Source organism: Sarcophilus harrisii, chromosome 2 (assembly GCF_902635505.1).
Source record: "Sarcophilus harrisii chromosome 2, mSarHar1.11, whole genome shotgun sequence".
In the NCBI taxonomy this organism is placed as follows: domain Eukaryota; kingdom Metazoa; phylum Chordata; class Mammalia; order Dasyuromorphia; family Dasyuridae; genus Sarcophilus; species Sarcophilus harrisii.
In genome coordinates this window covers 203446288-203472589 of record NC_045427.1, presented here as the reverse complement: position 1 = coordinate 203472589, position 26302 = coordinate 203446288, and the positions used below count along the sequence as shown (strand labels likewise).

Below are 26302 nucleotides of genomic sequence, written 5' to 3'. Positions count from 1 at the left end.
TAAGGAGGCCAGCAACTAGGAGCCTGATTGAAGGTGGAATGAATTTCTGTCTCCTAGGCACCAAAAGCTTCTAGTGCACTTGTCCTCTGTGGCTCTCAGTCCCTACTTATATGCTCTACACTGAGTATAAACCAATCATTGTATCACTAGGAAACCATTATCTGTTGTAAGATTAAATCAATCATACTGAACCATACTAAACTAGATAACCATTGTCTCTATCAATTCCACTGACTTAGCACCTTGTAAGAATCCTTTGTTTCAAATTCAGAGTTCTGGCCCATAACATCTCCCACTTTCTTTTGTTTTTAGAACACAGGTGGTCATTCTCCTGACTTCTCAAGTAGGTGAGAACCCCAAAAAGGAGATAATCATGCCTTTCCTGACTTCTCAAAAAAGGGGTGAAAATACCATAAAAGGAGGTGATCACGCCTTCTTTGATGTCTCAGGAAGGGAGATGAAAATACCAAAGGAAATGGGGAATCAAATCAGATTAGCTAGTGTCTGAAGGGTCTCAGTTGAAACAGGTATACATAAATCCATCAACATGGGAGGTATTACACATAATTACACAAGCACATTGCAATATAACACAGGCTAGTAGTGATATAACAAACATGAATCAACATGAGGAATTGTACATGTTCATAAGTCCTAGAAATAGTCCAAAACCAATCTATTGTCTGTTACTTCATATGTGTAGGGAATCCAATGATTCCTGCAAGTTTTGAAGTCCTGCAATAGTATCATCATGTGTCAGAGAATCCAATGATTCCTGCAGATTTTGAAGTCCTATATCAGGCATATCATGTCTCAGAAAATCCAATGATTCCTGCTGATTTTAAAGTTCTGAAACAGTTTCATTATCAGCCATGCTCTTTCAGTGTCAGATGTTTCTTAGGTTTTCTCCTTTGGTTTCGAGGTTTTTTCTCTTTTTCTGTCTCTCTCCAGGTGCTCATTGGCACCCATCTCCATCTGTAGAAATACAAGCAAACCCTTTCCCCCAACTAGTTAACCTCTCTAGTCCCTTCTATTTACAACTTTCTCTCTACATCACCTGGCAATTACATTGGAGCTGCTCGCACTGGACACTGCCCTTCTGTTGGGTTAAAAAGCTCCAATTGTAATCCCTTTCTCCCATCTGATTGCTTTTTGGCTGATTGATCACATCAGAGTCCTGAACTTCTAAAGACTCTCTGGATGTAACCTCGGCTGCTATCATGCCCCACCTGGGGCCCTGAAACTGGGCCCTGCCTCTCATTTCCCTCGGTCAATCTACAATCTGAGGCCCAGTGGAAGCCTTGGACATAGGGTTTTAGGACATTTTGGACCTAGGGTTTTAGGTCTTATTCTCTCACCGTCCTTTCACTCTATCTCTTTGCCTACATTGGGCTCTCAGATGTCCTGTTTTCCCACATTGAAAGCATTAACGAGTTTCTCTGGAAGTCCCTTGCCAAGATGAACCCTGTCTTCCTATGTTTTGCACCATAGTCTGGGTATAATCAGCATTTGTACCCACTGTGGCACAGCGTCTTATGATCTCTAAAGGAGCATCTTTGTGTATTCCCCAAATTATTCTTCTACAAACCTCATTAGCATTTTCTCTAGCCAGTTGTCTTATCATAATTCTTGTAACTGCATTTTCTCCAGTGGTTCTTGTGACAGCTGTTTGCAAACATCCTACAAAGTCAGCAAAAGGTTCATTGGGACCTTGCTCTATTTTTGTGAAGGCTTTCCCTCTTTCTTTTCCTGGGAGGGAGCCCCATGCTTTGATTGTAGCAGCAGCAGCAATTTGCTCATATGCTATGGGGTAATTAATCTGTGCTATATTGTCTGCATACTGACCTTTACCTTCTAGTTGGGCAAAGGTGATTTGTATATTAACTCCAGTTTGCTTATTGTGTTGGTTTTGTATCCTGCAAAGTTCATGATACTCTGAAAGCCACAACAAGTTTTGCCCAGGTTCTAAAAATGTCTTTGTAATGGATTTCCAATCACTAGGGGTTAAAATTTTATAAGCCAAATTCTCTAGAAACATCTTAAGATAAGATGAAGTAACTCCATAAAGAGGGCAATCCTTTTTTAAATGTTTGATTTTTTCCAGATCAAAAGGAGTGTATCTTCTCCTTTGTTAACCTGAAGAATCAAACTCTTCAATATACATTTATTAAATCAGATATATCCTCTTTCTTTTTTTTCTTTAACTTACGCCTTTTGTAATCTTGTCATATGTTGCTTCATAGGTGGTGCTGATTGTGTCACTGCCTCTCCCCCTTGTCCTTCTCCCTCCCCCCCTGAAGGGTTAATTGGGGGGGGGGGGGTAGGTCAGTCTCCTGCTGTGAAGCACCATATTCCTTAATTTCGTCAGCTTCGTACTTAACACCATTCTTGTCTAATTCTTCATCCTTTTTACCTAGTTTGTCTGGATCCTCCCCCTCTTGCACTTACTTTTTTTTTCTTTATTCTGTAACTTATATAATTTCCTAAAGCCATTTGTATTAAGTTATAGATATAGAGTGTTTCTTTGGAAATTGAGTCAGGTCCATTATCATGTAGTATTCACATAATTGCTCTCCTACTAATTTCCACTTATCTGGATCTAATTCTTTTTCCTTAGAGAACCAAGAAGTTGTATATTGTAATGTTTCTAAAAGTTCAATGATCTGTTTCCAAGTTACAGTCAAACCTTGGTTTTTCATAAGTCTAACAATGCTCTCTGTGCATTTCCCTTGAATTGGAAAAGGCTCCCATTTCAGCTGCAATACTAGTTTAGCCCTTTACAAAGTTTCCTTCTTGTACTCACCCTAATTTCTGGGTCACAGATGAAGGTTTATGGCCCCACATTCAGACACTAACATGTAATGTTCTCTGGTTCAGTTTTCCTGGGGGTCTCTGGAGCAGACTTCCTTTCAGTTCAGTAATCACCACAAGAGTTGCCAGGGGTTAAAGTCCAAATCCTTTATTATTTCTTTGCCTGATGCTAGGCAGCTTTCTGGAGAGTCTTTCAGTTTGGCCTTGGTCTTAGTGGGGGAAGTACAGGAGGCCAGGCCAGCCACCTGGAAGAATGAATTGAATTTCTCCTCTTGGTTCTGAGAGCTTAAGCTCCTGCCTATAGTTCTTTGTCTTCTGTGCCTCTGCCTCTGAGGGCTTTCTGAGTCCCAACTTATATGCTCTACACTGAGTATAAATCAATCATTATATCACTAGGAAACCATTATTTGTTGAAAGATTAAATCAATCATATTGAACCATGCTAAACTAGATAACCATTGTCTCTATCAATTCCACTGACTTAGCACCTTGTAAGAATCCTTTGTTTCAAGTTCAGAGTTCTGGCCCATAACATCTACATGATAGGGAAAGTGATAAATTTGCCTAGTAGCAGCTTTATGAATTAATAGTAGAGAATGATAATCTTCACTGTCACATCAGCTTCCATACTCTTTTCAGATTGACTATAAAACTAACCAAAAGCTTGGGCTTTTGGTTTGCTGCCATCTTTATACATAATTCCTTGGCAATTCCTCAGACATCTTATTGAAATAAGCAGCAGACTTCAACTTTTCCCTACCATGTAGGAAGAACAGAAAGTAAGGAGGGAGCCATTTGTATTTTTTTGCTTGAAGTGCCTTCTATGTTAGGGCCTCTTGAAGTAACAAAAATTCTGCCCTGTGTATCCACCACACCTTCCCCAAGAGTGCAAAATGTGATAGATAGTCAGTGTAGCCATAAAATTAATAAAAGAGGGGAACTGGGATAGGAAGCCAGTATGTTGAGCTGTATCAGGCCTGAAGGAAAGGGGACTGGCATCCAGCTGAAGTTAGTGCTTTCCTCCCAGATGCTACTTAGTAGAAGAGACCTAAATTAAAAGTAATTTTCCAAAATGGGAAGAGACTGAGACAGCTTTGAATCATAGTCTGTGGAACATCAACAAAGAGGGAATCAGAAAGTGAGTGTTAAGAGAATTTAAAAAAAAAATAGATTGAAACCAAAGAATTAAGGCAGAAAAAACTCAGTCTTTAAAAATCAAAGCATAACCAGAGAAATCAGCAAAGAAAATAGTAAAATCACAAGGGAAGATGGCTAAAAGGCTTTGAACTTGTAAATGAATATTATTGGGGAAAGGAAGAAACTTGTTAGTTCCAAATAGAACATCCTGCATCTAGATATTCTAGAATGGTTAAAAAGAAAAATCAGTATATTTATAGAAGTTAATTTCAGATTGAGAAAGCTACAGCTGCACATCAGAAATAATTAGCATAATAGAAAAATGAATCTAAAATGACAAGTCTCTCTAAAGAAATAAAAGTGAGGGCAAGAGGTTGAAAATAAAAATATACTGCAAAGGACAATCTAAAAGGAAATAAGCATTAATGAATATGTGATCCCTATATGAACAAAATACCTTAATCTCAAAGACAGAAAGTGTAGGAACATAAAATTCTTTGGCTTCCCCAGGAAAACATGTCAAGTGGAAAAAAAGTAAACATCAAAATGGAAGTAATAATACAAGAAAATTTCCCAGAATTTCTGAACAGCAACAATACAGCAAAGTTCCATAATTATCTCCTGGGGGGAAAACAAAACAAAACAACAACAACAACAACAAAAAAAAAAAACTCTCTGCTTCAAACTCCAAAATGTATAGTGGTTAAATTGAACAGTTCCAATGAAAGCAAATTCTGGAAATGACTAGTAAATAAGAAATTTCCCTTTAATATGAAGGAAAGGAAACCTAAATAACACAAGACTATATTTTATACCAATTAGAAACTGCAGAGGCAAGTGGAATAATATATTCTAAAAATCAAAGGCTCCAAGATGCCACCCAAAGTAATCTAGTATTCTGCCAGTGGAAGTGTAATCACCTATGGGGGAAAAAGTTAAAACTTTCAGTGAAAGAGACTTTTGAGGCATTCTGGAAAAATAAAACAAAAACTAAAAAGAAAAAACCCAGGGTGTTATTTGACTTGTGAATATACCAAACAACAGAAATACGAGAAAAAGATAAATACAAATACCAAGTAGTAAAGTACAAATCAGAAAAGCCCAGAGTCATGTATATAACTATAGATCAGATTTTAAATCTGTTGGAAAGCATGGGCCTATAGCAAGTAGAGGAATCTTTGAAGGGCAGAGATTTAGGGTCTCCCTTTTACAGCATTTTAGTAGTGGGTAATAGGCTAATTTTATCTATACCATCTTAGATTTAATTCATTATATCAACATTTGTCTTAAAGTTATCAGCCTTACCTTAAAGTTCCCTTAATTATATAACTTTTTTTTTTTTTTTTTTTTTTTTTCCCATTTTGTTGGCCATGCTAGGAGCTTGCCTGGAGCTTATAGACTGAAAACAATTAGTGGGACCAGGTGCTGTTAACACTATGGCCTAGCTTACATCCCCTTAGAATGGAACTTTTTAAAACAATTTCAAATGACTTCTCTGCTTACTTAATTTAAGCAACAAATTTGAAAGTGGCTTCTATTCCCCCTTATTTATGAGACAGTTTTACAAGTGACTTCTATGTTCCCTTTTTGCAGTTTTCTTATTACTATTACCTCAAATTGTCTACTATATACTACATGCACAGTAGGGAATGGGAGGATGAAGAGGAGCAGAACAAGATGTATTTTTAACCCACTGATAGAAGAGAGAAAACACCTAGAAAGACCCCAGTGTGTTAAAAACAAAGGGAAGAAAATTAATCATTTTAGAAAATCCTTATAAAAAATTGATGAGGAGTGAAGTGAGCATAATATAAATAGGGACAACATTGTAAAGTAAAACAGCTTTTAATAACTACAGAACTGATCAAAACAATAAACCACATGTCCAGAGGATCCCTGATGTAACATGTTAACCAACTTCTAACAGAGGTGATAGAACCAAAATCCGGAAAAGAAAAAACACTATTTTGGCCATGTCCACTACTATTCATTTTGCCTGACTATGTTTATTTGTTACTAGAGGCTTTCCCCACCCTTTTTAATTGGGACACAGGGAAATTTGGGAGAAAGGAGTAGGTTTTCTTTTTTTCTTTTTCTTTTTCTTTTTTTTTTTTTAATTTAATAGCTTTTTATTTACAGGTTATATGTATGGGTAACTTTACAGCATTAACAATTGCCAAACCTCTTGTTCCAGTTTTTCACCTCTTACCCCCCACCCCCTCCCCCAGATGGCAGGATGACCAGTAGATGTTAAATATATTAATATATAAATTAGATACACAATAAGTATACATAACCAAACTGTTATTTTGCTGTACAAAAAGAATCAGACTCTGAAATATTGTACAATTAGCTTGTGAAGGAAATCAAAAATGCAGGTGGGCATGAATATAGGGATTGGGAATTCAATGTAATGGTTTTTAGTTATCTCCCAGAGTTCTTTCTCTGGGCGTAGCTGGTTCAGTTCATTACTGCTCCATTGGAAATGATCTGGTTGATCGAAAGGAGTATACTGGTTTTCAATTGTATGCAAAAAAAAAAAAAAAAGCTCAAGCCTTTAAAACATTTCAAAAATGTATAGAAAAGTTCAGCCATAAGCACTAGAACTTCTCTTGACCCTGGACTTGTGAATAGATCCCCTGCTCTCTGAAGTTGCAGGTGCTTATATGCTTCACTCTGCCTTGATTATAACAGACCATAAGTGTTCCTCTCTGCCATGCCTATGGGTGATAAGAGTTGCAAAATAGCACTACTGTAGCCAGTACTTACAAGGAGTCCCCAAAAATCTCTTTCTGACCAGTTGTCTGACCCTCTTATCTCTTATCTGGAAGATGCTGTTGCTGTTATCATACCCACTTCCAAAGCTCACTGTTGGTGTTACCTCTGTGTTCATTCCTGCCTAACTTTCATCCTGGTGGTACAGAGTTCTGCTGACTGTCTAAGTTGTTCTAGACTGGAAAAATTGCTCACTCTGGTCTTTTGTTAGCACTGTCCCTCTACAATTCGATTTGAGGCATTATTTTAAAGTTCTTGGGAGGGGAATGTTGGGAGAATTTTCTTGAGTTGCTGTCTCTCATCTGCCATTTTGACTTTGCTCTTGTTATTTACTTTTTAGGGAAAAAAAGTGGCATGAATTAGAGATTTGTGATTTCATGTTCTTTTTATGTGATATATATAAATGCTCATTTTTTGTGTTTAAGTTCATAATAATTAAAAATGGTTAAAAAATGAAATCTTTCTCACTTTCTGATTCTCACTTTTTTTCTAGTTTATCCATTTAAATTGTCATAGATTTTTCTAGCTTTTCTGTTGGGCTTATGAACCTTTGAAAAGATAGTTAGATTATACAAACAAGTGGATATACATTTGTAATGTATGAATTTATGCATTATGATGATATTAAGTATAAATTAAACATATTCTTTCTATTGTAGGCTCACTATCTTGATAGAAAATAAATGTTTGAACTAATCAATGAACTAATATGTGATCATATACTGTTTTATTGTTTCTGAATTATTTTATGTATGCATGTGTGTGAACCTCCTTAGCTAGATTGTGACCTTTGTGAGCATAATATCTATATCTTATATCTTATATTTTCATATTCCCCACAATGCCAGACTCATACCAGGTACTTAATACATTCTTATAAACTTGAAAAAATAGTGTAACTTTTCTAGTTGTAGCTCTAGTATAGTTCTACTACTTTAAATTCCATTCTTTTCTTTTTTTTTACAGTATTACATCAAATAACATTTATCTTTAGATCAGTTTAGATCTTATATATCTAAAATCTTTTTGAAATTAATTTAATGTTAATTTTTTTTTTTTAACCTTACAGTGTCTGCTAGAACTACAAAATGAAGCTGTATTTATGTGGACAGCTGAATTAGAAAATATAGCCACATTATCTTTTAAGGCTTTGGAAAGCTCAAATTATGGGGTTCGAGTGGCAGTGGCAAAACTCTTGGGAACAGTCATGGCAACTGCATTGATGCCTAAACAGGCAATGGGTACTGAATTATCGTTATTATATGTTTAACATCATATGCCTATACTTTGTTTTATATGTTTTTAATATTTTTCCATGACACCTCTTAAACTAATAACTTTTGTAATTTTTGAATTAGTCTAATTAATGTATAAAATTTTAAAGTGTTAAATTTAAAGTCCATGAAAACTTTGCCTTTATTTTAGACCAAAAGATATTAGCCACAGGTATTTAGCATATTCTCCCAAATTCGTTATGCAGTGGATTAAGTTTCAGTAAAAAATTTAAAATTGACAAATTTATTCTTATTTAGTCATTTTCAGTTGTGTTTAGCTCTTTTGTAACTCCATTTAAGTTTTTTTGGCCGAAATACTGTACTAGTTTTCCATTTCCTGTTACAGCTCATTTGATGAGAAAACAGAAGCAAACTGGTTTAAGTGACTTGTCTAGGATCACACACCTAGTATGTGTTTGGACCAGATTTGAACTTATGGAGATGAGTCTTCCTGACTCCAGCCCTCTACTTACTGTGCTACTTACATGCCTCTTAGCTAAATTGTGATCTGAACATAAATAACTTTTTTCATATTCCCCCAGTGCCAGACATATAGTATGTGCTTCTTAAGTTCTCAAGTTGTTTTATCTTAAAATATGAAAAAATTCCACATATAATTTCCTATTAAATAGGTGATTGAAGTAGAGATACTTATAGTACTTTAAAAGTCTTCACTTTCTTTTCTTTCACCTTCTTCTTTAATAGCTGATTGTATCAAATGAATAAGTTAATAATTTGTGTATAGCTACAAATTTATCCTATTTTTTTTTCTAAAAGTAATGCGCCAGAATGTGAAAAGAGCCACTTTAGATGAAGTCTTAGAGCTCATGGCCACAGGATTTCTGCGAGGAGGGTCTGGATTCTTAAAGAGTGGTGGAGAAATGCTAAAAGTTGGTGGGTCAGTTAATCGTGAAGTAAGAGTTGGAGTTACACAGGTTTGTAATAGCCTATGTAAAAATAGTCATTGTTTCTTATTTTTTTTAATTTCATAAATTTTATAAAGTCATCTGCCAAATAATAGGAAATACATAGTCATTTGTAACTTTATATGTGGAATATTACTTTAAAGTTTTATCTTGATTTCTATAATATATGCTTTTTTTAGTCTCATTCATTCTCTTAAATAATATGTTGCTACATACACACATATAATTATTCATATATTGCATAAATATGTATCTATTTGTGCTGTTCATTTGGAGGATGACATTTCAACAATTATACAAACCTTTTGGTTATCTTTAACTCAAATTATTCTAGTAAGGGCTTAAATATTCAAAGAAAAAATTTTAATTAAAATCAAAAAATTCTCATGTGTTTTTAAAGTTATTTAAAAGTAATGGTTATCCTGTGCATACCCTTTGATCCAGCAGTGTTTCCACTGGGCTTGTATCAAAAGAGATCATAAAGGAGGGAAAGGGACCCACATGTAGAAAAATGTTTGTGGCAGCCCTTTTTATAGTGGCGAGAAACTGGAAACTGCATGGATACCCATCAGTTGGAGAATGATTGAATAAGTTATGGTATATGAATGTTATGGAATATTATTGTTCTGTAAGAAATGACCAGCAGGATGATTTCAGAGAAGCTTGGAGAGAGACTGGTATGAACTCATGCTAAGTGAAATGAGTAGAACCAGGAGATCATTATACATGGCAACAGCAAATTATATGATGATCAATTGTAATAGACTTGACTCTCTTCAACAATGAGATGATTCAGGCCAATTCTAATGGTCTTTAAAGATTAAGAAGGTCATCTGCACCCAGAGAGTTCTTGTGATGGAGAGAGTCATCTACGTCCAGAAAGAAGACTTTGGGGACTGAATGTGGATCACAAAATAGTATTTTCATTCTTTTTATTGTTTGCTTGCATTTTTTTCTTTTGCATTTTTTTCCTATTTTTATCTGATTTTTCTTGTGCAGCATGGTATTTGTGGAAATATATATAGAAGAAATGCATATGTTTAACATATTAGATTACTTGCTGTCTAGGGGAGAGGGTGGGGAAAAAGAGGGAAAAAATTTGGAACACAAGGTTTTGCAAGGGAGATTGTTGAAAATTATCCACGTATATATTTTGAAAATAAAAAGATTTAATTAAAATAAATAAATAAAAGTGATTGTTATCACATTACCAACTACTTATCAGACATTTTGAAATGGATGTCTCATAGTCATCTCAAACTCAACATGCCCGAAATAGATTTCATTTTCATCCTTCTTGTGAACTATTCTATTACTTTCAAAGGAACTAACATTCTTTCATCTATCTAGTTTCACAATCTTAGTCTTATCCTCCCATTCCTTACTCTCATTCACCCAGCATATCTGAGATCATTTGCCAAATCTTGCTGTTTCTTTCTCTCCATCTCATAATCTATCTCCTCAATACTCACAAAACTAACAACATAATTTAGGTTCTCTTTATATCTTTCCTGAACTATTACAATAGCTCCCTAATTGATCTCAATCTTTTTACTATTCTAATTTATCTTCCACATAACCACCAGTTAATTTTTTTCTTTTTTCTTTTTAATAATAGCTTTTTATTTTCAAAATACACGCAAAAATAATTTTCAGCATTGACTCTTGCAAAACCTTCTGTTCCAAATTTTTCTCTGTTTCCCCTCCCCTAGACAGCAAGTAATCCAATATAGGTTAAATATGTGCGATTCTTCTAAACATATTTCCACATTTATCATGCTGCACAAGAAAAATCAGATCAAAAAGGAAAAAAAAAAGAGAAAGAAAAAAACAAGCAAGCAAACAACAACAACAACAAAAGATGAAAATACTATGTTGTGATTCATATTCAGTCCCCTAGACTTCTTTCTGTATGTAGATGACTCTCTCCATCACAAGTCTATTGGAATTAGCCTGAAGTACTTCATTGTTGAATAGAGCCAAGCCCATCACAGTTGATGATCACATAATATTATTGTTGCTGTGTACAATGTTCTCTTGGTTCTATTCACTTCACTTAGCTTCAGTTCATGTAAGCCTCTCCAAGCTCTTCTGAAATCATCCTCTGATTGTTTCTTACAGAACAATAATATTCCATGATATTCATGTGCCATAACTTATTCAGCCATTCCCCAACTGATGGGTATCCACTCACTTTCCAGTTTCTTGCCCCTACAAAAAGGGCTCCTACAAATATTTTTGTACATGTGGGTCCTTTTCCCTTTTTTATGAATTTTTTGGGATATAGACGTAATAGAGACACTGCTGGATCAAAGGGTATGTACACACTTTGATAACGCTTTGGGCACAGTTCCAAATTGCTGTCAAGAATGGTTAAATCAGAGTTAATTTCTTAAAAGTCTGACAGTGTCACCTTTCTACAAACAACAACAACAAAACTCCACTGTTTTCCTCTTAACTTTTAAGGTCAATTATAAAGTCTTCTGTTTGCCATTTAAATCTCTTTACATTTTATTTCTTTCTATCTTCCCAGGCCTCTCAGAAAGCCTTAATTCACTATGCAATCCAGCCATACTAATCCACTTGGTCTTCCATGTACACTCAGTATTTTATCTCCCATTTCTCTGACTTTGTACTTGGTATTCTCTTATGTATAGATTGGACTCCTTCATCTGTATATCTGGAAATCTTTGGATTTCTTCCGCAATTGAGTGCTACCTTTTACCTGACCTCTTTTCTAATCCCTTGGCTGCTACTCCTTTTAACTCTTTTCCCAAACTACTTTTTATTGATTTGTCTGTTATAAGTGTGTCTTTTCCTGCATTAGATGCTAATTCCTTAGGACCAGGAACTCTTTCACTTTTTGCTTTTCACAAAGTAGACATTTAATAAATGCTTGCTTGCTTGATTAAAAAATTTAAAGCCATTGATCAACTTCAAGATACATTTTCCCTGGCTTTAGTAGACGCTAAAGGGAGTTTGTAATGATTGAGTCATCCTCTCATCAGTGAATGCATTTGGAATGAATGAAAATGAATGTTTTATAGAATTTTAGCCTCTACCTTTTGGATATTAGAGAAGCCGAGTTTTGTTGTTTTACAGCCATATTTCATTTTCTCCATTTTAAAATGTAAGTGGTTTTTTTTTCCTTTTTCTTTTTCTTTTTTTTTTTTTTTTTTACCATTTATATTCTCTCATAAAGTGGATTTGGGCTTTATTTTTTGAAGTTGTTTTATTTGTAAATGTAATTTGTTTTAGGTTTTAAATTACATTTTATTCTGCTTGCAGGCATATGTTGTTTTTGTTACAACATTAGGTGGTCAGTGGTTAGAACGCAGCTTTGCTACATTCTTATCCCATGTACTTGATCTGGTTTCACACCCTCGGGCCACTCAAACACATGTAGAAGCTGTGTATTCAAGAAGATGTGTCTCCTTTATCCTCAGAGCTACTGTAGGTAGTTTGCTTGGGGAAAAAGCTCAGATTGCAGCTGCCAAAGAAATCTGCCAAGCCATTGGAAAACAAATGAAAGCAGTGGGTGAGGATTATTTTTCTTTCACTTTGAAAACAAATTTTGGAAATTAATAATATATAGAATCACAAATCATTTTTATACAATGTGAAGGGACCACGGAGGCAGATATATCTAATTCCATTATCCTCATATGAAGAAACTGAGAATGAAGGAAGTGTTTGTATAACTTGCCTAAGATCATAAAAGAGGCAGGATTTAAACCTAAGTCCTCTGATTTTGGAGCCCCTTTAATATCTCATACTCCTAAGGAGGTAATGTTTATCACGGTTACCTTAATCACAGACTTTTCAAATATTTCTAAATTGCTTGAAAATTTGTTTCTAAATAATTTAATTATCTGCCTATGATCTTGTTTATTGGCAAACAAATTTGTTTTATGAAGAAAACTAAATTCAGGCCCATTTTCTTGAATGATCATGAATTATGAGTTAATGAGATACTAGTGAAGTTTTACTTTAGAGATATTTAGTTGATAATTTGTTCTGTATTGAGAGTTTGATGAAGACTGAATTTGTGTATTCTCCAAAGTGAAACAAAACTCTAAAGATGAAAAAAATCTTGTAGTTAATTATTTTCACCTTATTATTACCATATTTGGGAACCTTGTTAACCAAATTTAATTAAGTTATAGGAAGTTGGAAAATTAAATTAGCCAATGTATTGTATCTTGTAGTATACTTAGAGTTAAAGTTTTGTGTTGGGGCATAAAACTTTAGTTAACTTAAAGGTCATCCTTGTATTCTACTGCTCTTTGGTTTTCATTAATTATACCTAGCTACAGGTTAGATATCATGGCTAGAACAATATTCTCCCTTTATAGTTATAGGAATCATGAACTTTCTTTACTAAGAATTTTTTAGCTTTGGCTGAGAATTAAAACAAATTATTTTATTTTTTGTTGCACAACATTTAATGTCAAACAAGACTAGTGACTCTTTGAAGATGAATGAGTCCAGATGGAAACTTCAAAGTTAAGTATAGGTGTTATTGACCTAGACATGTGAGGAGAAAAATGATTCTAGGATGTGGATATATTTGATGTATTTTATAGATGTACAAATTCATTGAGTGCTACGATCATATGACTCCTTTAAAACATTTAATATTCAATAACATTGGTACTGATATCTGAGAAATTAGGATAGAAAAATTAACATATATAATTTTAAAAATAAATGAAATAAAGAAAATTCAAGTCAGAATTTTAATTTCCTTATACTAAATATCTGATATTGTTTTGTTTCTCCAGAAGCAGTTGTCAATGATACAAGTAGTGAAAACAAATCTGGAGCTGCTGACATAGCAGCAAGTCAGCATGTGATGGTGTGTGCTCTGCAGGAACTTGGAAGCTTAGTCCAAAGCTTAAATGCCACTGCATCTCCTCTTATTCAGGAAGCATCTATAGGTATGTACCTGATTTGCATGTAAAAATCTTTAAGATTTGGGAACAACTTTTAATAATGCAACTAATATTTGACTAATGGTCATTTGTTTAATTAACAATCTTTTTTCAGACAATAGTATTTTACAGGAGCTGTGAATTAATTAGGCTCTACTAGAAAGTAATTTAAAATGATAGTAAAGGTGATTAGACATGTATGCATGTGTTTGTGTGTGTGTGTGCATTGTAATCTTGTGAGAAAAGGGGGAAAAAAGAGTAAATTTAAAAGTATACAGTAGAGAACAAAAGAAAACTTATAAGGAAGCAATGAAAATATGGATAAATCTGAACACAGTGTGTAGTATTATATAAATTTTCTTCAAATGGAAATTTATTGCTTTATATTTTCAGCCCTCTCATATTCTGCTGTGCATATGATAATGGGGTTTTATTTTGTTTGTTTTCTTATTTTGTATTTAAGTTTAAAATAAAATTTTTTTTTTGTTTTGTTTTTTTTTTAAGAAAAAAGTGTTAGACAGATATGGAGAAAGTTTTCTTATAAAAAGAATTCAGAACTACAGGTACTTCCACACAGGGTTTTTTCTTCCCTTAAATGTTCAATTTTATAGTTATCTTTAATGTATCATTCTGCTTCTAGACAAATTTTACAAATGACAGTTATTAATAGGGTACGTAACCAGATGTGACAAAACTTCTTCCAAGATAGTTAAATTTGGTATCTATATGTGGAACTATAAATTCCCTGAGGACAAGAAATTGTGTTTTAGTTACTCCACTGAGCCTACTAATGCCTTTTACGTAGTAAGTGATTGAAAATACAGTTATTGAATGAATAGCTTTACATGCAGTGACTTGGGGTCACCAATATACCAATACAACCAAATTCAGTCTAAACAATTTTTCCAAATTCAGTCTAAACCACTCATTTCCCTCTAATTCAGTTCTAATTCAATTCATTATCTATTTTCAGTTATTTATCATGCTATTATTATTTTGGTATTTTCTTTGTATAGATTTTATTCTCTTCTGATTGAGTCTAATTCATGAGAATTCTGGGTTAATTCCTGAGAGCACTGCTTACCTTACCTTACTTGGGCAAGGTTCTTCTTCCTTTCTTTTCTGTTAAATAGGACAAAGCCAAGGTCATTAGGAAAGAGAAGCCTAATATTTGATGACATAATTTCTATTCTTTTAATTTCATTTAAAGCTTATCTATTTAAATAAGACATATTATCCATCTGGTTGAAAAGGAGATAAGAAATGAAAGGAATCATAGCTGGATCTTCATATATTTAAAGCTGGATAGGACTTAAGGGATCATTAGATCTACCTGTTGCATTTTATAGAAGAAGAAGCTGAGATTAGAAGTAGTTAAGGGACTTTTTCCACAGTTATATAATTAGTAAATAAAAGAGGCAGGATTTAGACACAGTTCAAAATTATATTTAAAGGATTAGGAGATTAATTAAAAATGTTATCATTACATTTGATTCTGGTATTCCCAATATATGAATACTCTTTTCAGGATAAATAATTGAAAATGTTGAATATTCAGCTTTAGTTCTCAATCAACCAATATTTTAATAGATATAAATGTAGCTAGTATTCTGTGTTTCAGAAGTTTTCATCAAAGTATATTATTGTTAAAAAAAACAAACCAGTTGATTAAATATATTTTTTGACTAGTTATAAAAGTATCTCTGGAACAACTAATTATTTTGATTTTTGTTATTGTGTTATATTCTTTGGTGGAATTGGTTTTTCTGCTTTTTAAAAGAATACAGCTTTGTAATTATGTGGCTCAGATTGAGGAGTAACCACCATATAATAAAATAGCTGGAGATAGCTCTAGGAGCAAAACAAAGGTTTATTACACATTCTTGTAAGAAGTGGGCGTCACTCCAATGGAACAAGCAAAGGAAGGGAGAAGGCGCTTTATAGAGGCAGGACAGCAAGTTAAATAGTCTCTAAAGCAAAAAAAACTCTCCCACCACTTGCCGTCTTCAGCTGAAGGAATGGGTCTTACATTCTAAATGCAGGAACTATCCCTGGAAATTGAGCTTTGGCCAGTAAGAATATAGTTTACCATAAGGTAGCAAGCAAATGATGTAATGGAAAAATAGCAGAAAGGGGAGGTAGATATGTCGTAATGGGCATTGGTTCAGGCCTACACCAACTTTGGGATTGGCGAAGCTTTACTCAATTTTCACAACTGTCTGAAAGATCTCACTTCATCTCATTCAATCCCCCTTCTGATTTGCCTACTGAGATCTCTTCAAATTTTTGTAACATAATTTCACATTCTTTATTTAATTCCCCATCTCCTTCTGGCTCTTGTTAGTCTTCTTGGGCCACTGGCTCCCATTTTTGTTCTTTTTTAAAATCATCAATCTTACGGACCCTTCAGCTTTTCCTTCCAACCTAATCATTCTTAATAATGTGTTTTGGACAATTCTAATAAGCAATTAGATTAAACAAGGTAGGCAGATAGGGAGTAATATAATACCACTAAGCACTGTAAGGCCAAACCAAAGAAGTTGCTTCTACCAGCTTCCCCCCAAACCAGAATCACCAGGAAGTATTGAATGCTGAGGTCCAGATATGTACAGGAACATGAGCATCTCCAATCTTGGTAATGGAGGTATCTAGACTCCGTTTCCCTCTTTCCTTCATATATAGCTGAATCCTTAAGACCATGGCCATTGACTCAACTGTTGGGTCACCACAGATCCAACAATTTGACAAGTTAAAAGTCCTTCTATATTCTGCATGAGCAGGAGGAACTGATTCTCATCTCTGGGAGGTAAAGGTCTGGCCTCTATGGCCACCATAACCGTCATGAGAAAACAAGTTAACCCAAGGCTCAGGGAAAGCCCCATGAGGTCCAACTATTATTACAGTGTGAGGTTATGGTGGAATTCCCAGAGGAAAATATATTAGCTCCCAAACAAGCAAAGAGGCTCAAAGTGGTTAATGTAAGAAAAAGAAAGAGTAATAAGACGATTACAATACACTGGTTTCAGAAATTGTGCTGCCATTCAGTGGAGAAACCCTCTTCAAATGTAATTTGAGGTCTTTTTTATCTTCGACTGTCCACTCCAATAAAGATGGTGCTACAGGTTCTTTTATTCTGGTATGGTGTGTCCAACTTCATTCCTGGATCCAAATTTCAGTGTCTGAGGTCAGTATCACCTGATCCTACCACCTGGTAGGGCCTGAGATGGAAAGAGGGTTCCAAAGTAGGGAGAGGCAAGGTTCCAAGGTGGTGAAATTAACAAATGTCTTAAGTCTTCAAACTTTTGATCACTTTCTTGATCCTTCATACTAGAATTGGACTTTACGCTATAATTTCTTTTTTGATACTCTAAACCCCAGTTCTCTCAAGAAGTTTAATAAATTGATGATAAAACTGCTGATGTGTTCCCTTTTGTCCCCTACTACCAATAGATCACCCACATACTGCAACACCTGAGTTCTCATTACTGGATGGAAGTTTCCCATGCAATTTTCTAATTTAGTTATCAAATCTATCCCCAGCAGGTTTACTCCTGCCTCTATGATGACCAAAAATCTACCCAGTATTTCCTCTTTTCCCATATAAACGTCATAGGACATGGTTATAGGTACAAGAAAATTTTCTTCTTTAATCCCAGAAATCACCAGCGTCTCTTTATACAATCTAACACCCTCAGACAAACAGGTCACTGAGAATCTTGATGCCCTGTTGTCTACTAAGAACCCAATAGCTTCTTAGTGGGGCCTACCCTTAAATTTATCAAGGGTTCTGGGTGGGAGTCTTTCAAGAATCCCTGACTTCCCTAATCTTCATCAAGTTCAACAAGGAAGTATATCTGCTGTTCCCTTCTCCATTGGGCACAGTCTTTTACTATATGAGCTTCTTTTTGACATTCCTAATATTTCAAAGGCTTTCTGCTAGCAGGGACAGTGGGTCTCCTATTCCTACCTCAATATCCCCGTCTCTTCTCCTTGGGGCCTTGTTCTTTTGGTTTTTCTACATTCTTTGCAATTCCCTGTACCATTTGGACTAAAATTTTGGCTTACTGCTTTTGTCTCCTCTCTCCTAATATATACCTTGGTCACTTCTTCCAATAGATTGGAAAGGCTCTTATTATTCCATCCTTCTAATTTCTGTAACTTCATATTGATATCTGACCATGCATTGGTCACAAAGTGCAATTTCTTTCTTTCTTTTTTTTTTAATTATAGCTTTTTATTGACAGAACATATGATATGCATGGGTAATTTTTCAACATTGTCCCTTGCATTCACTTCTGTTAAAGTGTATCTTAGATACAATATATGTGTGGAGATCTGTACAGTTCTCTTGTTGCACAAAATTGGATTCAGAAGATAAAAATAACCTGGGAAGAAAAACAAAAATGCAAGTAGTCCACATTCATTTTCCAGTGTTCCTTCTCTGGATGTAGTTGATTCTGTCCATCATTGATCAATTGGAACTGAATTGGATCTTCTCTTTGTTGAAGATATCCACTTCCAAAAAGTGGATGTATATATCCTCATACAGTATTGTTGTTGAAGTGTATAATAATCTCCTGGTTCTGCTCATTTCACTTAGCATCAGTTCATGTAAGTCTCTCCAAGCTTCTCTGTATTCATTCTGCTGATCATTTCTTACAGAACAATAATATTCCATAACATTCATATACCACAATTTACTCAATCATTCTCCAGTTGATGGGCATCCATGCAATTTCCAGTTTCTAGCCAGTACAAAAAGGGCTACCACAAACATTTTGACACATACCAGTCCCTTTTCTTCTTTAATATCTCACAAAGTGCAATTTCAAGGTATCTTCTACTCCTGGGTCGGCAGGAGTACTTTCATGCTATCTTTTGATCTGTTTACATGTTCACCTAGTGACTCATCCTTCCTCACCCCAAAGGCCTTTTTCATGTTCTGTGCCTTTGGTACTGCATTTTGAATTCCTGTAATTATCAATTTTCTAAGATCCCTCATACTTCTCCAGTGTACACCAGCTATGGTGATCCCAGTTCGGATCTACTAAAGGATATTTCTGGTCAGCCAGGACTACTCCTGCAGCTGAAAGGTGTCTTCTGTCCCACTCCTTCATAGCTGCTCCTCTAATTAGTCCCCTCTCCTCTTGTGAGAAGAGAGCATTCAAAATAGACATGTTCTTTCCAGGTAAAAAAATTAGAGCCCAGGAATTGGTCAAATTGTTCTGTTAGCCCAGGAGGATCTTCTATTAAGGGCCTCATTTCCTTCTTAAAGTTCCTGACTTCTGTGTTACTCAGGGAAGCATTCACATATCCTATACCTCCCTGAGCCAAGAATCTTCTCTTAAAGGATACAATTTAGTATTCAAGATCTTGGGGTGTGAAAGGGGTAATTTTGGATATCCCTTTGAATTTGCTCCAAGTCCTTCTGCAGTGGAACATATAGCCCCCACTGGGGGTGGAGGGGTGGGGAGAGGGGCTATATAACTGTAACCATATAACTGGGAGGGGTTAATTGAATCAACTCCTCTCCTCCCCTTTCAGGCCTGAAGGTCATGGCTTCCTAGAGTAGAGATATTATGGAGGAGGGAGAGATAAGAGTGTGTCCCATTGCTGTGTCTTTGGAGTCTTCTCCTTTTCTACATGCCCCTTTCACTTTTATCTTTGCTTAACATTATTTGGGTCCCAGAAAGCTGTAGTCCGAAATATACTAACTCCTCTGGAGTAATAGATTCTTTACTATTAACATACAAATTTAGTTTTTGGCACACCCAATCTTCAGGGGAGCCATATTTAGGCCAAATAGTGCCTCCACCAATATCTTTGTTGTCCCAGACAAAACAGCAATATCTTCTCTTTTTCTTATTTTTTCCCTTATATGTTGTCAAATTGTTCCATTTACTTATTTACCAAATGACTATCTACTGGTATTTCTTTATCCTTCTCCATGGAGGGTGGCTTCAGGTGAGCCAAGCCCCATCTTAATTTGAATGGAATCTAAGTTCCATATGCCCAGTCACAGTGGGCTTGCTCCCAACCCTCAGTCACCCTAAGGTGACTCTCCAGAGCACCACTCCAGAGTCTATAACCCTCGACTCAAGGGGCTTATAGGGTTTACCTCTGGGTTGAGTGCACACAAATTGTCTGACTGTGTTGTCAGTTGGATTTTTTTTTTTTGCTGTGGTGTTTCTTACTTTCTCTTTATTCTAAGTGTCTCTACTTCGGGCCACTTTACCTTGGAGAGCAAGGAGAAACCCTAGAGGCTTGCAGGCTGCCTAAAATAGGGCAGGGTGCTCTACCACTAGCATCTGAGAGTTTTCCCACTCACTAGGTCACATGATCCTGGATGAGGCCCCAAAATTGTGTGGCTCAGACAGAGAGGTGAGAGACCATATAATAAAATAGCTGGAGATATTTCTAGGAGCAAAAACAAGGTTTATTGTACATTCTTGCAAGAAGCGGGCATCATTCCAGTCAAAGAAGCAATCAAATAGAGACAGGACAACAGATTAAATAGTCCCTAACGCAAAAAAAAAAATCCCTCCCACCAGTGACCCTAATCCTCACTGGCTGAAAGAATGGGTCTTACATTCTAAACACAGGAACTATCCTGGGAAATTGAGCTTTGGCCAGTAAGAATATAACCATCCTTTTTTAGTTTAGGTTGAGGTAGCAAACAAATGATGTCATGGAAAAATAGCAGGAAGGAGAGGTAAATCTATCCTAATGGGTGTTGGTTCAGGCCTACACCAACTTTGAGACTAGTGAAGCTTTACTCAATTTTCACAACTGACTGAGAGATCTCAATGATGAACATCATTCATGTTTTTTTTCCCTTCAGGTCTTTTGGAAACTGTAACATCAGTGCTTCTGCATCCTAGTATGGCTGCCCGACTTGCTGCAGCATGGTGTTTGCGTTGTGTAGCTGTGGCCTTGCCTTTCCAATTGACCCCATTTCTAGACAGATGTGCAGAAAGGCTCAATAATTTGAAGACCTCCCCTGAAGCTGTTAGTGGTTACAGTTTTGCAATGGCTGCTTTATTAGGTGGAGTACATCAGTGCCCTTTGGGTATCCCTCATGCCAAAGGAAAGGTAAAATGTAGATTATATAGATAAGTCTATAACCATAAATATTTGTTAAGCATCTACTATTCATGATACTAGACTAAAATATTATAATAGTGATGACTGTTAAAAACTAAAAATTAAAAATACCCAAAACTGTTCTTAGTTCATAAGAAACTTCAATCTTTTATGGTTCCTTCATTTCATTGTGGTTTTTCAGGCTACTATTTCTAACTACTGCAATCTGTGATCAGAAAGTCATAATCCTGTAATTAAGCTGTTATTGAACATTTCCAAATTTTTAACAAGCCTGATTGTTTTACAACACATATGCATTTTATCCCAAGACCAGAAGCTTTGCCACCTTGTTAGGACTAACAAAACTTATGTTCTCTTAGTACAGCCTTTAAGAACTCAATTACATTCATATCATAATAAGGCATAGGAGAACTTTAAAATCCCAGAGTCTCAGATTTAGAAGGGACTTCAGAGACTTTAGAAGATTCATAACAATATAATTTGTTAAAAATCAGAATTGACAAATGAAAACAGAATTTTTACAGTAAATGATGCTAAATTTTTCGTATATTATCATTTTGTAAATTTATTTGGGCTACAAGATTTTCTTATACTATTATACTATATACTTATAATATACTATATTATATTCTTAAACTATATACTATTACTAATACTACAGGATATTCTTATACTATTATACTATCTTATACTATTATACAGGATATTCTTATACTATATTATTATACTATTACTATATTATACTTATACTTTTATAGTATTATAATATACTGTATAATAATAATATAATATATAATGTATTATAAAATATATATTAAAAAAAACCCAAAGCCTATGAATCAGTAATTTATAAGAACCATAATTTTATCATAATATTTTGTTGAAGTTTGTAATTAATACTTAATTTAATTTCATAATTATTTAATATTTCACAATTATTAACAAAAAATCTTTGTTTATAGTTGATGAGAGTAAAGATAGATATTTTAATTTTGTTTTCTTTCAGATTATTCAACTTATCTTTTACTGTGAAATAGATGGAAGCTCAAATATTCTTTTTTAATGGAAAAATTGGTCTTTATCCATCTCATAATTTCTGTTTCCCATCCATCACCTCTATGAAATCTGTCACGTCAATTTTCATTGATCTCTCCTTCCTCTGAATGTATTTCTACCACTAATTTGAGTACTTACACTTATACTGATTCATATTCTTTCATTCATATCTTACTTCCCTGAGATATTTTAAATTCTTTCAGGATGAAGATTATTTCAATATTCATGCTCTGTAAACCTAATAAAGTACCAAGCAAAGGTAGATTCACAGTATATAATTAAATTTAAGAGGCTTGCCCAATATCTCACAAGTAGAACTGGGACTAGATTATATTAATGTCCCCTGGCATTTTGTTTTGTGGTTGTGATTGCTTATTTGAGAACATATTAAGAAAGATTACATTTGTATCAGGCCAAAAAGTCAATAAGCATTTGTCAAGCACTTAGAATGTGCCAGGCACAAAACTAAAGTCCTAGAAATACAAAAAAGACAAAAGAAAAAAAGATTCTTTAGTGGCTAGAGTGCTGGGCCTGAAGTCAGGAAGATTTGAATTCAAATCTGGTCTCAGATACTTACTAGCTATGTGACTCTGGGCAAGCCACTTATCTGTCTTGGTTTCCTTAACTAAAAAATGGGGATAATAATATTTTCCTTTCTGGGTTGTTTTGAGGATTCAGTGAGATAATATTTGTAAAATACTTACGGGCATTTGGCACATAGTATATACTTAATAAATACTTGTTTTTTTCTTTCTTCCTTAGATTTATTTAAAGTTGAAATTTAGCATTTTCTTTGCAGATGGTAGTAAGCATTGCTGAAGATCTCTTACGAACTGCTGCTCAGAACAGTAGGCTATCCTTGCAACGTACTCAAGCTGGATGGCTTCTACTTGGAGCACTTATGACTTTAGGTATAATTAACTATATTTGAATTGGATTTTGATTTACTTCTGCTCTCGTGTCAATAAACTACAAAAAAAATTTCGTTTATAATAATTTTAACCTGCAAATTCTAAACTTTAAATGACACTAACAAATAGAAATGTTATATTGACATAAATTTAGGATTAAGTTACATATACATATTATGTTTTCATCTTTAGTTCAATAAAAAAGGATTCGGAAGGTATACAACACTTGTATTTTCTTTGAATGTAATTAAGTATAACTTAAAAATATTGCTTTGAACAAAGAGAAACAAAATTAGGAACTTGGGCTCAGATAGTTTTGTAATCTTCAAGATTATTCTCACTTATTGGTTTAAGGAAAATCTTGATAGCAGAATTATTAAGTTTCAGTTAACTTTTTAAAAAGTTAAATTAACAATTTTTTATCCAAAGTTAGTAATTTTCCTAAAAGACTGGATTTCTAGATTAATAGATTTCACTAGAACCCTAAATTTAGGTTTCATGTAAAACTAAAATTGTTATAGAAATGAAAGAATATGAATTTTTAGGAAATAACAATAAAAATGCTATCACAAATGTTTACATAAATTAAATGTGCCATTATAAAATATTAAACATTATTTATGACATAACCTATTATGTTTATATTTATATTCATTGTTATACTTGGGTGCAGTATCTTGTGACTTACTATGACTAAACTTTATTTTATTTTTGAAAAGGCATAAAACTATTACTTTCCCCCAAATTATTAAAAAGCACATTTTACTTAATATAAATAACTTCTTCTTGAAATATTTGGCATTTTTCTGGTAAAAGTAGCTATTTTAGAAAATTATAATTATTGTGGCGAAGTTAAATAAACATGCTTTTTATGTCTCTACTTTTTTTAACGAAGAAATTTATTGTTGATAATAAAATTTGGGCATATTGAAGGTGAATGGATACTGAAAATATTTTGGTAAAATTATTAGAGCAGAGTAGCTAGGTGGTGCAGTGGATAGAGCATCACCCCTGAAATCAGGAGGACCTGAGTTCAAATCTGGTCTCAGACACTTAACACTGCCTAGCTGTATGACCCTGGGCAAGTCATTCAACCCCAGTTGCTTCAGCAAAAAAAAAATTATTAGAGCAGCAAAATTTTATTTCAAAGAAAGAACTCTATGGACATAGGAATATTTGTAACATGTGTCTAGATTTCCTTTTCATTACATTTTTATTTATGGTATTAATACCCATCACTTTTTTATTTTATATGAAAAATATTTGTTCTCACTTTTTTTGATTAGGTCCTTCTGTTGTTCGTTACCATCTTCCCAAAATGCTGTTATTATGGCGAAATGTCTTCCCTCGTTCCTTAAAGGAACTAGAAGCTGAAAAGGCACGAGGAGATTCTTTTACGTGGCAGGTAACATTGGAAGGCCGAGCTGGAGCTTTATGTGGTAAGTACTGAAGTCAATTTGACTTTCAAAAGTTATCATATTAATAGAAGTTCACCAAATGAATGAAAAGAATATTTTTGAAGGTATCTTTTGTTATTTGATAGTCTATTCAAGTTAGATGAAAACTTGTTTCCCAACTACTATCTATTTATTATTCATTCTGTATATGTGTGGGAAGAAATTGAAGTTTAATGATCTTTACTTACTAAACACCTGTGAATTTTCTCTGATCTCTGTGTTGTCAGAATCATGAGTTATTAATCTCCCATTACTATCATAGTGATCACAGTGGTTAGGATTGAGGCAATGACCAAGCAAAGAAAAATTCCTATGGTAAGAGCATCCCAGGATAAAACTTTTAAAAAGAGGTATACTATAGTACTGTAGCAATTGTAAATACAACACCAAAAAGGAGTATGAAATGACCATAAGGACTCTAGGAATAGTAGGGAATCTAGTAATAAAAAAATGAAAAAATAAGAACTAGAATAGTTAGCTTAGAACAGAAACTGGAAAACCTTAGCAAAGCCGTGAATTAAGAAACAATGAAGGAGGTAAAGCTCAAAAATTAAATAATCACTAAGAAACACTGAAGTAAAGTCAAAAGGTGATAAAATTGGAAGAACACATGTATCATGAAAAACTACTAACATGGAAGAAAAGGGCATGGGGGCAATGTAGCATAATTAGTAAAGATTTTGATCTCAGTCAGACTTCAAGTCTTATCGCTGACACATGGTGTGTGATCCTGGTTACATCAATTAACCTTTCAGTGATCCAGGCAACATTTTATAACTGTTAGTTTGTAGATCATCTGTAGATCTACAGTAGTTGAGGAAGTTTCTTTACCAGTAGATCATTACAAAAATGAAATCACAGGTTTGCACAAAAAGAAAAAGAAGAGACTTCTCTTAAGAATCGCTGGACCAATAGTATATTTAAGTAATCATAAAAGAAAATAACCCTGAAGTATTCAAACAAAAAGACACGATTTGAGTTGATACAATCCACAAGTCATTTCCTGAGTGAAATCTTAGCCAAAATATACTTAGAAATGTGGTTACTAAGATCCAGAGTTCCCAGGTCAAAGGGGAAAATACTGCAAATGGCTAAGAAGAGACAAGTTAAATCTGAAGGCATCCCAGTCAGATTTATCTACAGCAACTATGATGAGGGAAAGAAAATATTAGCAATTTATTGAAAGAAAAGAGTTTTACACATAGAATAATGATTACATAGTTAAATTTTACCTTAAGGAGGAAAAGAATATATTTTTAATAGGATCACTGAAATCCAAATTTTTTTTTTTGAGAAAATCAGAGCTGGGAAGAATCTCTGAAAGGCAAATACTTTAGACAAAAGAAAATTAGCAGGTAAAGAAGTTTTAAAGACTCAAATGTTTATATCCCAAAATGGGGAGAAAAGATTATTGTCTCTTCATAATTCTACTTTCTTTAAGCATCATGGTATGGGAGATGGCGGGTGGGCCAGGGAAGGGCAAACATCTGTGGACTTAGTGGAGATAGACACACATACACATACACAAATATGGAGGGAAAAAAAAGATTAAGTAAGAAATAGAGAAACTTAATATTTCTTGGGAAAAACAGGAGATTATTCAAATATGAAGGTGTAGAAAGTGATGAATTTTGTTCTTATTTGAGTCAAGCAAAGGAAGATTTTTTTTTTCCCACCTTAGTTACAGTTCTGATTTAAGGAGTGGTAACATTTTATTTTCTCTGCTATAAAACCCATTTCACATTATGGTTACCAACATATTCCATAGAAAAGAAAAGGAATTCTAAGCAGAGTAAAGTCTTAAGTAGGTGGTACCTCTGTACAAAACTATTTCTTTAAGAAAAATGAGCTAGTCTGGTTCTGTGATCTGGAGGATCAAAACAACCCAGGGCTAGAACAAAGAATCTAGGGAGGCTG

The 26302-nt window shown here is 34.3% G+C and overlaps 1 protein-coding gene across 4 annotated transcripts in view; it reads left to right on the top strand.

Moving 5' to 3' along the window:
- HEATR5B (HEAT repeat containing 5B) overlaps positions 1-26302 on the top strand; it is a 133908-nt gene that overhangs the window by 13010 nt on the left and 94596 nt on the right. For all 4 annotated transcript variants that reach the window (XM_031951270.1, XM_031951271.1, XM_031951272.1 and 1 more), the window contains 7 exons: positions 7793-7964; positions 8775-8932; positions 12212-12461; positions 13708-13863; positions 20699-20949; positions 22817-22928; positions 24215-24367. In XM_031951270.1, the coding sequence (XP_031807130.1) occupies positions 7793-7964; positions 8775-8932; positions 12212-12461; positions 13708-13863; positions 20699-20949; positions 22817-22928; positions 24215-24367 (1252 nt within the window). The remainder of the gene's footprint in view (positions 1-7792; positions 7965-8774; positions 8933-12211; positions 12462-13707; positions 13864-20698; positions 20950-22816; positions 22929-24214; positions 24368-26302) is intronic.